This window comes from Dendropsophus ebraccatus, chromosome 2, assembly GCF_027789765.1.
Source record: "Dendropsophus ebraccatus isolate aDenEbr1 chromosome 2, aDenEbr1.pat, whole genome shotgun sequence".
NCBI classification, from domain to species: Eukaryota; Metazoa; Chordata; class Amphibia; order Anura; family Hylidae; genus Dendropsophus; species Dendropsophus ebraccatus.
Window position 1 is genome coordinate 158,679,444 of NC_091455.1, and position 14,069 is coordinate 158,693,512.

The following is a 14,069-nucleotide window of genomic DNA, read 5'->3' on the forward strand; positions in this document are numbered from 1 at the left end:
TTTATTTTACCTATTTAACCCCTCCTCTTTATATATATATATTTTTTTTTTTTTTAAATTTTAAGTCTTGTTAATAATTTTGGTTGCCCATCCTTAATCCGGTTTGCTTTACAATCCTGTGCAGCAAGCAGGATTGAGGACGGGTGATGTATGTGTCGGCAGCGCGTTTGTTTAGGAGGCGGATGGTTTACATACTCGCAGCAGTCTGAAAGATCCGTATGTATTCACATAGGAACCATCAGGACCTTGGATCGGGACTGATCTCGCTGCACAACTCACAAGATTTCCGATGCAATCCGTCCTGTGTGAAGCTGCCCTTAAGGGGTATTTTTAGGAGATAACTAAAAGATCAGGGTTGATCGGACAACTCATCCCACCCACCCTGCATGTGACCAAGTAGTTCTGCTCTTGTTTGCAGCCTGCCTGTCAACAGCTTTTTAATGTGTAAATGTGTTCCAAAAGCCCACAGGTTTCTCCTATTGGTTGCAAAAGCATAGCAAAGGTTGACCCCTTTACTGTATAGTAATGCCCCTGTCCCACATTTACATGTCGCCACCAGTTTGCAGTCTTTTCTGCTGCAACACTTGCTTAAAATCCCACTCAGACACATGGTTAAAGAGTACCTGTCACCCTCGTGCCGCGGTGCCAGGCTCCTGACCCCCTGCTAGATCCCCCTATACTCACATCGCGCCAGGTCCACTTCCTGATGCGGTCGGGTCACGGAGATTTCAGCTCCCGAAGCCCGGCGCGTGCGCACACAGCAGAGTCCGATGTTCATAGAGAATGAATGGGGAGTCCGATGCTCCGTCATTCTCTATGGGCATCGGACACTCCTGTGAGCGCGCGCGCCAGGCTTTGGGAGCTGAAATCTCCGTGACCCGACCACATCAGGAAGCGGGATCAGGTAAGTATAGGGCGCTCTAACGGGGGTCGGGAGCCTGTTACCCCGGCACTGGGGGTGACTGGTATCCTTTAAGTTAAATTTTCCTAGCTGCCATAAAGGGGTTGTTATAGCTTTTAAAATCTAAATTAACAGGGGAGGTGAAATAAACCAAGTGTGAAATTTCCTTTTTTATCATTTAAAACAAAGCTACAGTATACATACTTGTATCCAGGTCCAGTCTCCTGAAGGCAGCTTTTTACCTCTCCTTAGGGTCCATTTACACAGAAAGATTATCGATTACCTGCTAAGGATTTGAAGCCAAAGCCAAGGATGGATTTGAAAAGAGGAGAAATCTCAGGCTTTCCTTTATGGCCTGATCTGTCTCCTTTATGACCTGATCTTTATAGTCTGTTTCTAGCTTTGGCTTCAAATCTTTGGCAAATCTGTCAGATAATCTTTCTGTGTAAATGGACCCTAACCTGATTGAATTTGTCATGTTAGGAGTTAATTTGAGGTCAAGTTGCTGATGAACTCACTGTGATTAATCCTCCCAGCATTACAAAGAAGCTACAGTGTTGCAGATAAAGCCTGCCAGGGACTTGTTGATATCAGTCGTCTCAGAAGGGAGGGGAAGAGGGAGAGAGAGGCTCTTACACAGATTTTTTTTTTTTTTGTCTTCAGCAAAGCAGCAGCTGAGAACTGGAAGAAGAATGAATAAATAATAACAAAATGGAATGAATTGTTAGTCTCAACATGGGCAGCAACATATCAAAAGTTATGTTTGAGTGGAATACCCCTTTTTTTAAGCGGTCCTCTAGTTGGAAAAAAAAGTTAACCCTGTTACCCATAATCTAAGATTGTAATAGGCTTCTATTTTGTGAATTGTCACAAGTGAACTTACCCCCTAAAGCTGTTGGAAATCCTCACTGCCTGGTCCACTCTGTCTCCACTACTCTGTTCTCCCCCTCCCTTCTGAGACAGATGACATGTGATCACTGTCTCTCTTCTGTGGGAGGCCAAGCTAGAACACATATTCTGTAACCCCACTCATGACTTACATCACACCTATCAGAGTTTACAAGTAGAACAAGAAAGTGTCAAACCATCAGTAGGGGATCGGTGAGTGCACCTATGTTTTTTGTGCATTTTATTTATTATTTAGATTGCCAGAATACCCCTTTTAACAGTTAAGGAGGCAGCACAACTCCTCCGACCTGCCCTGCTGTCACTGATATGTGGTGCAGGGAGGACAACAGCATAGGCAAACAGCATAGCATGCCACTTCATTTCTTGAAAGAAGAAGTCCCATGAAATAACAAATGGCAGGGGAGTGCAGGGACATCATAAAATATACTTATCAGTCCCTGTGCCGCTGTAGCGCTTCCTCCTTAACGGTATTCGACAGCTGCTGGCCTGCTGAAGCTCCCTCAGCTACAACGTCACATACTCAGCTGATGGATCACCCGTTCAGCCAATCAGTGACTGGAGAGGGACACTGCTACAGTGTCTTCGAGAGGCTGTGGGAGACCTGCAAACAGGGCCAGGGATAAGTATACTTTCTTTATCTTCCAGCACCCCCCTGCCTTCCTGTCATTTGTTTGTTTCAATAGTTCAGGTGTCGGAAAGATAGGGTACAGCCGAGAAGAGCATAATAGATACGCTTGGAGGCGAGCCCAGACAGTGGCGACAGAGGGGTTTTCCCATGGAGGGAACTCCCCAACTAAAGAAAAACTGGAAAAGTATAAGGGATGACTGAGAGGTGGTTAGCGGTTCATTTTAGCCGAGTATTCTTAGCTCTGCCCTGCTTAAGGTAGGTGTGTGTGCGTACAATTCTCCCTGTGCTTCTGTGGGGCTGTCAAGAATAACTACTCAGCACCAGTGTCGGACTGGGGTATCTTGGGCTTACCAGGGAAATTGATTGTAGGGGCCCACCCTACATACATACACTGTACATAACCGATGCCAAACCTTTCATGTTAGTACAGTATACTAATTTTCTTTTACATAAATCTGATAGTACATTCGGATTAAGGAATAATCTGAAATTGTACACATGCACACATGCTGAGATACACACAGATACACACACCTTACATACATCTAATCATATAAACACACACAGACACATACTTCAAGGGCACTACCCAGCTCTTAAGGCCCTATTGCATGACACGATTATTGTCCGTATTTGTCCGATATCTGCTGTTACGGCCGATAATCGTCTTGTGTAATAAAAGACAATGATCAGCCGACATGAACCATGTCACCTGATTGTTGCAGTCGTTCGTCTTTCATCATATTGAAAGACAAATGACAGATATAGCAGCAATATGCTGCCGTCGCTCTGTGGAAAAGGAGCGGCAGCAGCAGCAGCAGACCGCTGCTATCTGCTATGGACTGCCCGGACGATCATCAAGCAATCACCCGGGCAGCCCCCCCCGAAATCACCCGCTTGCTGCTGACACGTGTAATAGCGCCGGCAGTGAGCGGGGAACAAGGAGCAAGCGAGCATTGAAGTTTTCCAATTTATTATAAATGTATGCAGAGTGCAGGTAGACCCTACATAGAAGCATATAGAGAGTATACACTATCTCTAATCTATGTTTTACTACATACAGCCTATGGAGGAGAATTATGAAACATGGTGTAAAGTGAAACTGGCTCAGTTGCCCCTAGCAACCAATCAGATTCCACCTTTCATTTTCCAAAGAGTCTGTGAGGAATGAGAGGTGGAATCTGATTGGTTGCTAGGGGCAACTGGGCCAGTTTCACCTTACACCATGTTTAATAAATCTCCCCCTATATTCTTATCTGAACAGTCTAATTGCACACTGCATACATTTATAATAAACTCTATAGAAAACTTCTAGAGAGCCTGCCATTTCTGTCTCTATATATAAACATCCATAGAACTACAATATATAATATCAGGGGTGGATTAACTTTACCATAGGCCCCGGGCTGTTCACCAAGCCTGGGCCCCCCCACCCCACTGTAACTATGGCGGCACCAGCCTGGCGTTCATAGTACAGGACTGATAATGTCATGATGTCCTGATTTGTGCAAAATTGCGATAAAAAAACACAGATTTTTTGCAAATCATGGCGGAAGTGCAGCCAGGAGACAGTACACCACTGAAAGTATAAGTCTTTTTGGGTGGTCATGGGCCCCGGGCTGCCGCCTGGAATGCCCCTATTATAATCCACTACTGTATAATATACACTATTTACATTATACATAATATATGCGCGCACACACACACACACACACACACTACACACACAGAGATGGCCACACTACACGGACACACACACACACACTACACACACAGAGATGGCCACACTACACGGACACACATACACACAGATAGCCACACTACACACAGCCACACTACACATACACACACAAACATGCAAACACACACACAGATGACAAGGATGCACAAATATACAGAAACTCACACTGACTATATGCAGGAAGCTCCAGGCCCTCCATTAGTCTCCATCTCAGCCTTCTTCTGTGCAGCCTGCAGCCTCTCCCCCTTCTCCCCAGCACCGACAGCACAGAGCAGCAGGAGGAGGGAGACATCACTGCAGGAGGGATGGAGGATGGAGGGGGCTGCTGCTTCCCTGTGCAGCTTTCTGCCTCTTCCTGCTGCCACATGTGTGGGTTTGTTTACAGTGTGGACAGAGGGAGCCTCTAGTGACAGGCAGGAAGGGTCAATCCAGGAGCTGATTAGGACTGGACCGTACCACTTACAGTGCAGGGGGAGGGAGGGGGGGAGGGAGGGAGGGAGGGAGGGGGGGCCCTTCAAAGGGGGGAGGACCCACGGGGGGGATCACCCGGCTACCCGGTGGCCCAGTCCGAGCCTGCTCAGCACCCTGTGCACACTCCCATAATCCACACACTGTGCACACTCCTATTATCCACACACAATGCACACTCCCATCATGCAGACACTCCAATCACCCACACGTTATACAAACTCTCATTAGGCATTCAGACTTATACACACTTATACTTACGTTGTCGTTAATGTCCAAGATCCTGAAATTGGTGCTGAGTAGGAATTCTTGACAGCCATATAGTCAGAAGCACAGGCAGAATGCGTGGTAACAAGCGTTATTACTACGCATATATGAATAGTGGGCGGGATGGCAATGCCCATAATGCTCCTAAGTGGGTGATAAGCATATCTGCAATGATCCAAATGTTCCAAAATGCTGGAACATAGAGAAATATCAATACCACGGCAGACATAAGGTAAACAGCTGCTGGGGGATATCAGCGTGTTCATTTGCCCAACCTGCCCAATCGTTTAACAAGGGCTGCAGGGACATCGTTACCGATGTCCTTGCAGCCCTTGTTTAAACTTTATACATTACCTGTCCAGGCTGCAGGGCTCCTCTTGCTCTGTGCTTCTCCCTGGGTCCACGCGCTCCAGCTTCAGAGCGGCCTGTCAGCTGACAGGCCGCTCTGAAGCTGGAGCGCGCGGGACACGGGGAGTAGCACAGAGCAAGAGGAGCCCTACAGCCTGTATAGGTAATGTATTCTTAGCATATCGTCAGCGCCGTCCACGCACCGCTATTACACGTAGCAATGCGCGGTCGGTGCCCGACAAGTATAGGTCCACACCTATATCAACGATCAGCCGATTACAACAATCGGCTGATCGTTCTCTTTATTACACGAAACGATAATCTGCCGGATAGTATCCTTACTGTGCTTAAACGAACAATGGAAATTATGGACACATGTTGTTGCCATGCTGATGATGTGCAATATCTTTGTTTATATCTCTTATGTTTTGTTTTCTCACCTGTGCATTATTCCTTTGCTTATATGTGAGAGGCATGTGCCTTCCCTGTCACGGTTATCCTGTCACAAAATATTTAAATAAAGAATAAAAATAATTATGACTATAAATTAAGTCAGTGATGGCTAACCTCGACACTCCAGCTGTTGCAAAACTACAACTCCCATCATGCCTGGGCAGCCAAAGCCATATCTTTGGTTGTTCAGGCATGATGGGAATTGTAGTTTTGCAACAGCTGGAGTGTCAAGGTTAGCCATCACTGAATTAAGTAGAAGAATCACCGTTTTACTTTTGGCAACTTTATATGTAAAAAAATCTAATTATATCCAACACTTTTAACAATAGAACTAGGCTTCATCGAACATCTGAAAAAGCTACGTTCGATCGAACTCGAACCTAGCCGGACCCTTCCGTATTTGTTTGCTGATGTCTTCACTGTACGTGTGGAAGGAGGAGACATCCCGAGGACTGCCTGGAATTCTGGGATTTAGCCTAGGTAATAGGCTGAATCTCGGAATTCCAGGTGGTCACCGGGATGTCTCCTCCTTCCGCACGGACCGTGAAGACATCAGCAATTAAATGCGGAAGGTCCGGCTAGGTTCGAGTTCGATCGAACGTAGCTTTTTCAGATGTTCGATCAAGCCTAAATAGAACTTCAACCATCACATTTACATTGATGCTCAAACCCAACTTTAGTATATAGTACGAAACTATAACTCCTTAATGATCGTGCCTTTTAATGGTGGTCACAACGGGGCCCTACCCTATGCTACTTCCTTTTTTTGGCAATCAAGTTTAAGCCCTGTACAAATATCTCATGCCAATTGGAATGAGCCATTTATCCCATTGGATACCACAATCAATACCAACCACATCACCCAAGTGGTTTACAGAGGTACTGGACTCCCTCTGTGATCCTAGTGGCACCCTTATGGAAACGATCACCAACTTATGATCACTTCACGTTAGCTAGGGGCTCTAATGTAGGTCCCAGGTCTGCCATTAGTGTATGTCCTGCATAATACACTGAAATACTTCTGTACTTGCAGTGTGTTACAGATCCCATAAACTGTATACATATTTGGTATGGCTGCATCTCCAACAACCAGAGCTATAAAACTGCCATATTCTTGATAGAAATGATTGTCATGTCCAAAAAGTCTGAGTTTAAAGTACTCAAAAAGTCAAGTATACCCAAAATGTAACAATAAAACGTACAACTTTCCCTGGAAAAAAAAAATCATATTGCTCCATGGATGAAAAAAATTATTATGTATTTTAGAGAGTGGCAGCACGAAAACTATGTGCGTTTTTATTTTGCAAAAGTAGAAGAACATTGGCATTGCTGTAATTTTACAGACCCAGAGAATAAGGCAAATAAAAATAGAACCCAAAAAAAAACAAAGGTGGAACTGCAAGGTTTTTCTAACACTGAATTCAAAATTACAGTGTATTTAGAAAAATGACTGAGCTGTATGATTGTAATTTCTCATAGAAGTGCTTAACAGCAGTAGACGTACACTTTAAGGCCACATGGCTGTGTACACCTGCCAAATGCCTGAACATTTGAAAATTAATAAAAGTACAAAGCAATACTGTAGTGAATAATGGAGCATGCTGTTGATTTTTTGACAAAACAACCCTCAGCCATTTGTGGCTTGTGTGAGACCGTACACTCACTTTGTGTTGCTTGTTAGAAATGTGGAATCAAACTTCTATGAACCCAAATATTTATTATGATGATTTTGTCATATAGTAATTGTTAATTGTTCACTTTTTTATGTAAAACCATTATTATGGTGGATGCTTTTTGTGCATGTTGCAACCAATAATTTGCATGTTTAAATGCACGTTAGAGTGTTTCAAATGTCAATAAAAAAAGAACAAAAGAAAAGAAGACCAACGTGTCCGTGCCGAACTGAAAAAGGCAGGTGATTATAATGTGTTTTGTTATTTTATAACCATGGTATGCTGTATTTTATTACATTATAAACCCCTTTAAGGCACATTCAGATGTGTATTATAAAGACAAATTCCAGCCTAACCACAGGTCTAATACCTGACCTGACAGTATCACAGATTACTCTGTTGGTTTTGGTTTTGGTCTCTAGCCCAAAGGGCACTGCGACTTACCTTCATAGTACAGACACAAGCACACATGTATGAAAGAGACCTAAGGCTTTGTTTTCATGCTGGAGTTAAGGTGTGTGTTTTGGTGCCTTTTTTTGGTGCAGTTGTAAAACTACGGCTGGAATTAATTATCACGAGCACTAACTTCGGCCGTGGTTTTACAACTACGACCATTGTTTGCGCTCATGTGTATGTAGTGGGAGCATAGCTTTAATGTGCATTAAAAAAACTTTGTCATGGTTTTGCCAAAATCTGGGTGTTGACTGAAGATGAGTGTAGCCTCATTTAGTATTTTTCCTATTTGCCCCAATATTGCCTTGGAATGCTTTTAACAGGAAATACTAAACTATTATGTGCTAAAAGTTTTCTTTTTTTATGAATTATTCTTTATTTGATGATATTTACCAAACCTAACTGAACTGTTCCATCAGCTACAATTCTGACATATTATTGTGTGCTTTTCATACATGTGAGGAAAGTAATACAATCTACACTAAATGCACACAGTACAAAATGTTTGCTAAATCTTACAAATATCTAGATGATGAAAACATTGGTGACAAATATAATATTCTTATTACAAAACTGGCTTACCTAGTTATAAATGTATCTTTCTAAAAATATAAATATATATCTTAGATTATATAAAATAATATAGTAGCTTAAACTGGCAGTGGTTTTAAATTGCCTATGCAAAAACCTTTGATTATAAATCAAGTGTATACATACAAGGAACCTGTAAAAAAAAACACAAAGTACAGCCCACAGAGCTGTACCAACCTGAGATAAAAGGTAGATCATATAGTGATAATTTCCTCTTCCCTAGGTAGAAAATGGAATACTGCATTTAAAAGAGAAATTGTTCATTCTGATGCTTCTCTGTACATGCTTTATGACTGGTGATAGTGGTGGTAATGATGGTGGTGGTGATGCTCATGGTGATGGTGATGTTCATGTCTCTGTATGACAGGAATGACATAGCCTTCATTGGTTAAAACAGGTGGGAAATCCCGGATAAATTCATGCTCTACTGCTGGTTGGGAGTGAGTGGTCTTCAGAGGTGAATGAATATCTTTATTCTTCTGTCTGTACCTCTTGTGGTTGTATGGCTGTTGCTGAAGGTGGTAAATATCTTGCCCACTCTGAACGGCTTGGGATGGAGTTACTGGTATGCTGTAGTTCATACCTTTTCCTGATTTTCCACCACTCATACCATTGGGCATTGCAGAAGATTTACCACATCCTTTGGGAGATTTGATAAACTGTTTATCCTGGTTTCTGCTTCTCTGTTGCATTTCTGGTAGTCGAGGCATTGGTTCTACAAGTGGCACTGGATAGTCGTAGAACACCTGCGACCGCCTATGATGCACTGGATGAGCCTCTGATTCCTGTGAACGTGATCTGCTTTGGGAATGAGGACTCTTGTACTGTTCTTGCTTTGTATGGTCATCAGGTAATCCTGAAGAAAATGTCAACATAAGAAAAGGGTCAAAATAAATGTGAGGAGTCCTCTATATGGTCCTAGAATGTAGGAAGATTGATTTTATTTCTTTTTTATTTTAAATAGGATTAAAAATGTGTTTCTATTTTAGGTTAATAATGCTAATCACAATTTTTAAGATGCTAATTTGCCATCTGTGAAAGATACTCTTGTTTACAGCAAGTGTCAGCACACTGCCCGCTATGCTTTAATCTGAACAGCTTAGCTGCACAAGACTGACAGGTTGTTAGGGTACAAACCCACGTGACGTATTTGCTGCGTGAATCAGTCTTAAAAATAAGCAGGCAAAACGCAGGTTGGCTTTATACGATTGTTCTGCGTTAAAATACGCAATTGCGTATTTTTGAAGCGTGAAGCTTGTTGTTAGCAAAGCATCAGTTGTTAACAACCTGTGCGAAAAAGACATGTAGCTTCATGCTTCAAAAATACGCAATTGCGTATTTTAACGCAGAACAATTGTATAAAGCCAACCTGCGTTTTGCCTGCTTATTTTTAAGACTGATTCACGCAGCAAATACGTCAAGTGGGTTTGTACCCTAATGGTGCGTTCACACCTACAGGATCTGCAGCTGATTTTCTGCAGCAGATTTCAGTTAAATAACTGAACACAGCATCAGATTTGATGCTGTGTTCAGTTATTTAACTGAAATCTGCTGCAGAAAATCAGCTGCAGATCCTGTAGGTGTGAACGCACCCTAAAGGATATTCTGGCAACAAGTAACTAGTGTGCATAAGCATTGTCATCAAACAGAAGGCAGCAAAAAGGCAAGATTTAGATCTCCACTGGCACTAATGTTGCCATTTATTTTGTACCTAGATATTCCATCTTAAGAGGCTCTACTAAGAGGACACTGACATATTAGGTGATTTGGATCCACAAAAGTCTTAGAGACCACACCTGACAGAAATCAGAATCGTAAAGCAGTAATTTTTAGCAGTTAATCAAAAAAAATATTAAATGTGTTTCTCCCAGATTTATGAAAAAAAACAAAGCTGGGAAAACCCATTCAATAATCCAACCCTTTTACTGATTAAGAATAAGATAGTTTACTTGTGTTTAAAGGAAAACTAACAGCAGGAAACTCCAAACTGCTGTTATGTTCCCACAGTGAAAGTTTTTTACCTTGATCCTTGGGGTACTGGAGGGAGAGTTTTTTTCAACACACAAGTAAATGTAAAGCCCTTTTATTTTAACAAATTTGACAAAAGGCGGGCTAACATACGAATGGTGGGTTTCCCGGAGGGGACGGAGGGAGAGAAGTGCATTGAATTCTGTGTTCAATGGATAAGGGATAATATGGATGCATCTCTCCTCTCTCCACATTTTGATATAGAAAGGGCACATAGGGTGCCTTCTAAACCGTTACCTCCGGGCTCCCCACCTAGAACTATCCTGGTGAAAATCATGTCCTCCAGGGATAGGGATGTAATTCTTAGATGCTTTAGACAGAAGGGTGAAGTGTCAGTCAATGGTAACAAGGTGGTGTTGTACCCAGACTATTCTAAAACTACACAGAAGCGGAGGGAATCTTTTAGGGATGTTAAACGTAGGCTCCAAGAATTGCATATACCCTTTTCCCTGCTTTTTCCTTCTAGGCTCCGGGTTACCTATATGGAGAGAGTTTATTTTTTTGTGTTTCCTGAAGATGCAAATGAATGGATAGAAAGCAAGGGGCTTTAGAGGTGGTTTGAGGGGGGGGGGGGGTTGATTTGATTTGATGTGTTTATGATTTTCGTATTATTAGTGTGGGTCTGCTGGTCGGAGAGGAGAGGGGGTGCTAGTGGAAGATAGAGGTGCACAGTGAGGGACTACCTCCCTGTGGGCCAATTTGGGGGTGGGGGGGGGGGGAGGGGGTGGGAAGGGGAGACTGGCGAGAGGTTTTTTTTTTTTTTGAATGGTTAACCCCGTAAGAGTACTTGTATGGAATGTGAGAGGTCTTGGAGATAGGGTTAAGAGAAGAGCAGTTTTTGACTTGGTAAGCGCCACCGCCCTGCTGTAGTCTGTCTGACAGAGACTCATGCCACAGAGGATACAACCTTCAGACTGCAGCGGAGATGGGCGGCACAGGAATTTCACGCCCCCTTTACAAGTTACTCTGCAGGTCTCTCCATTTATATTCACAGACATATTTATTTTTCTTTGATACATAAAAGGATGGATAGAAGGGGTCGATATATTTTTTTACAAGCAAAAATTAATGGAGAAGTAATGGTCCTAGCATTTGTGTATCTGCCTCCACCATTTAAAACGGATGTACTTAGAACGCTGGTTGAATATATGAAGGATAAGCCTAACACCCCCCTGATAATATCAGGGGATTTTAATGCAGTAATGTGTCCATAATTGGACAGGCGTTCGGAGGATGTCCCCCCCTCCCCGCACCCCTCCTCCCTTGCAAGGTTTGCTGAGGAGGTGGGGTGGAGGGATGTGTGGAGCTCTCTTTATTCTAATAGGATAGCTTTTTCTTGTTATAGTGCATCCTATAAAACGGCTTCTAGAATTGACATGGTTTTGTCGGATGCACTTGAACTCCCGAAAAACAATAACATGAGGTACGTAGGTAAATCACTGTCTGACCATGTCCCTGTTACATTCGAAATAAGGCCGGCCGGGGTGGGGGATCCTGGGAATGTAAAAATTAATTGTTTTAGGATCAACTACTGGTTAGAACTGATGAACAACACAGAACTAATAAATAAGGAAATAAATGAATTTTGGGCTATTAATAAAGGGTCCACTTCGGTTCTAATAGTCTGGGACACATTGAAAGCTTTTGTTAGGGGCCTCCTCTATCGGGAGGTAGTACGCCTTAAAAAGAACTTTAGGCAAGAGGAAAATAAACTCATAGAGGAGGTTAGGACCTCAGAGGCTTCTTATAAAGAGAGAGGGGACAATAGAGACCTTTGATCTGATGAAATTAGCTCAAGATAAACTCACTGGGTTTCTCTTGGAAAAAGCTCAGCATAAGTTGTTTTTCCGGGGCAGAAAAATTTTGTTGAGTCAGGGAAACCTAATAAAACTCTGGGAGACGTAGTGAGGGCCCAGGACTCTAGACCTGAGATCCCGGCTATTAGGAATGAGAGGGGAGAATTGGTGCTGGGCACCTCATCCGTGTCCCAGGTCCTGGAAAGATATTTTGAGAGGCTATATACCAGTCAAAGTCATCCTGAGCCGGAGTTGACTTCTCAGTTTCTAGAGGATCTGAATCTTCCAAAGGTCTCAGAGGAACAAAAAACAGAGCTGGATTCTTCTATTACAGAATCTGAGATAGAATATGCCCTGAGATCGTTGGGGAAAAATTCTGCCCCTGGCCCTGATGGTATTCCATTTGCAGTGTACAAGAAATATAAAAAAGCTTTCCTGCCCATAATGTATGAGATGATTAAAGAATCCTGTATACTAGGTGAACTACCCCCTTCAATGTATGAAGCTACGATTATACTTTTACCAAAAAAAGGGAAAGACTCTCTTGATGTAGGATCATATAGGCCGATCTCGTTATTAAATACGGATGGTAAAATTTTTGCAAAAGTAATTGTTCAAAAGCTCATAGATTTAATGCCAGTATTGATTAGTGAAGATCAGAGGGGATTCATAGCTGGCAGATCAGTATTCTCCAACATAGAGGAGACATTTGCTAATATTCAGATGACTGGGGGGGATTCCCCGCTCCATCCTGTTGATAGATGCTGTTAAAGAGTTTGACAGGGTGGAGTGGGGGTTCTTGTGGGAAGTCCTTAGGGCGTTTGGTTTGGGGGAGGGAATCTGTCGGTATATAAAAATGTTGTATTTAAAGCCTGTAGCGAGCATAATGGTGAACAGGGTAGTCTCGGAGGCATTTCGCCTAAATAGAGGTACTAGACAAGGCTGTCCCCTTTCGCCAGTCCTGTCCGCTCTTTATATAGAACCCCTTTCCCAGTTATTAAAAAAAGATGAAAGGATAGAGGGTTCTGGGCTAAAGGGCAGAGATAGTAAAGTGATTATGTATGCCGATGATGTGCTGATGTTCATCCGGGACCCAGGTACGGGCTTGCCAGCCGCGATGGAAAAATTTACATTATTTGGCTCCTACTCAGGGTTTCAGATTAATTGGTCTAAATCAACACTGTTAGAACTTGACCACCCTCAAATAGAAACAGCAGAGAATCTAGAGCTTCAGAGACGGGTGGACTTTATAGAGTATTTGGGAGTAAAAGTTTCTGCAAAACTGGAAAGATATGCCATGTTAAACCTTAAGCCTTATTTGCATAGATTGGAGGGAAAGATCAAATTTTGGCTTAGACTACCGCTGTCTATGACTGATAGGATAGCCCTGGTGAAAATGGTGGTTCAGCCACAAGTACTTTATTTTTTTAAGGCGGCACCGGCCTGGATCCCGGATGGATATTTTGTGCATCTTGAAGTGTTGCTAGGTAAACTGATTTGGGGAGGTAAGAGATGCCGACTTAGGTGCCATACTTTCACTCTTCCATCCGATATGGGGGGTTGGTCTTTGCCAGATTTTTGTTTTTATTTTTTTATGTATAAAATTCTTCAGATTAGGGGTAATGATAATGTACACTGGAGAGAGGTGGTTTTTAGGATTGAAAATTTGAATTATCAATCGTTGTTTGAATTTTTGGAATCTCATAGGTGGTCTCTTCCCACATATAAAGATTGGAAGATGGTGCGAATGTGGGGGAAAGTATGGGGAAAAATTAAGAAATTTTGGGGTATTATAGGGTACACATCTTATACA

At 42.6% G+C, this 14,069-nt stretch overlaps 1 protein-coding gene across 2 annotated transcripts in view; it reads right to left on the reverse strand.

Moving 5' to 3' along the window:
• Window positions 1–7,066: 7,066 nt before the first annotated feature.
• The window catches only part of NKD2 (NKD inhibitor of WNT signaling pathway 2), an 82,722-nt gene continuing 75,719 nt past the window's right edge, over window positions 7,067–14,069 (reverse strand). For both annotated transcript variants that reach the window (XM_069960386.1, XM_069960385.1), the window contains one exon: window positions 7,067–9,288. In XM_069960386.1, the coding sequence (XP_069816487.1) occupies window positions 8,720–9,288 (569 nt within the window). In that variant the 3' untranslated portion in view covers window positions 7,067–8,719. The remainder of the gene's footprint in view (window positions 9,289–14,069) is intronic.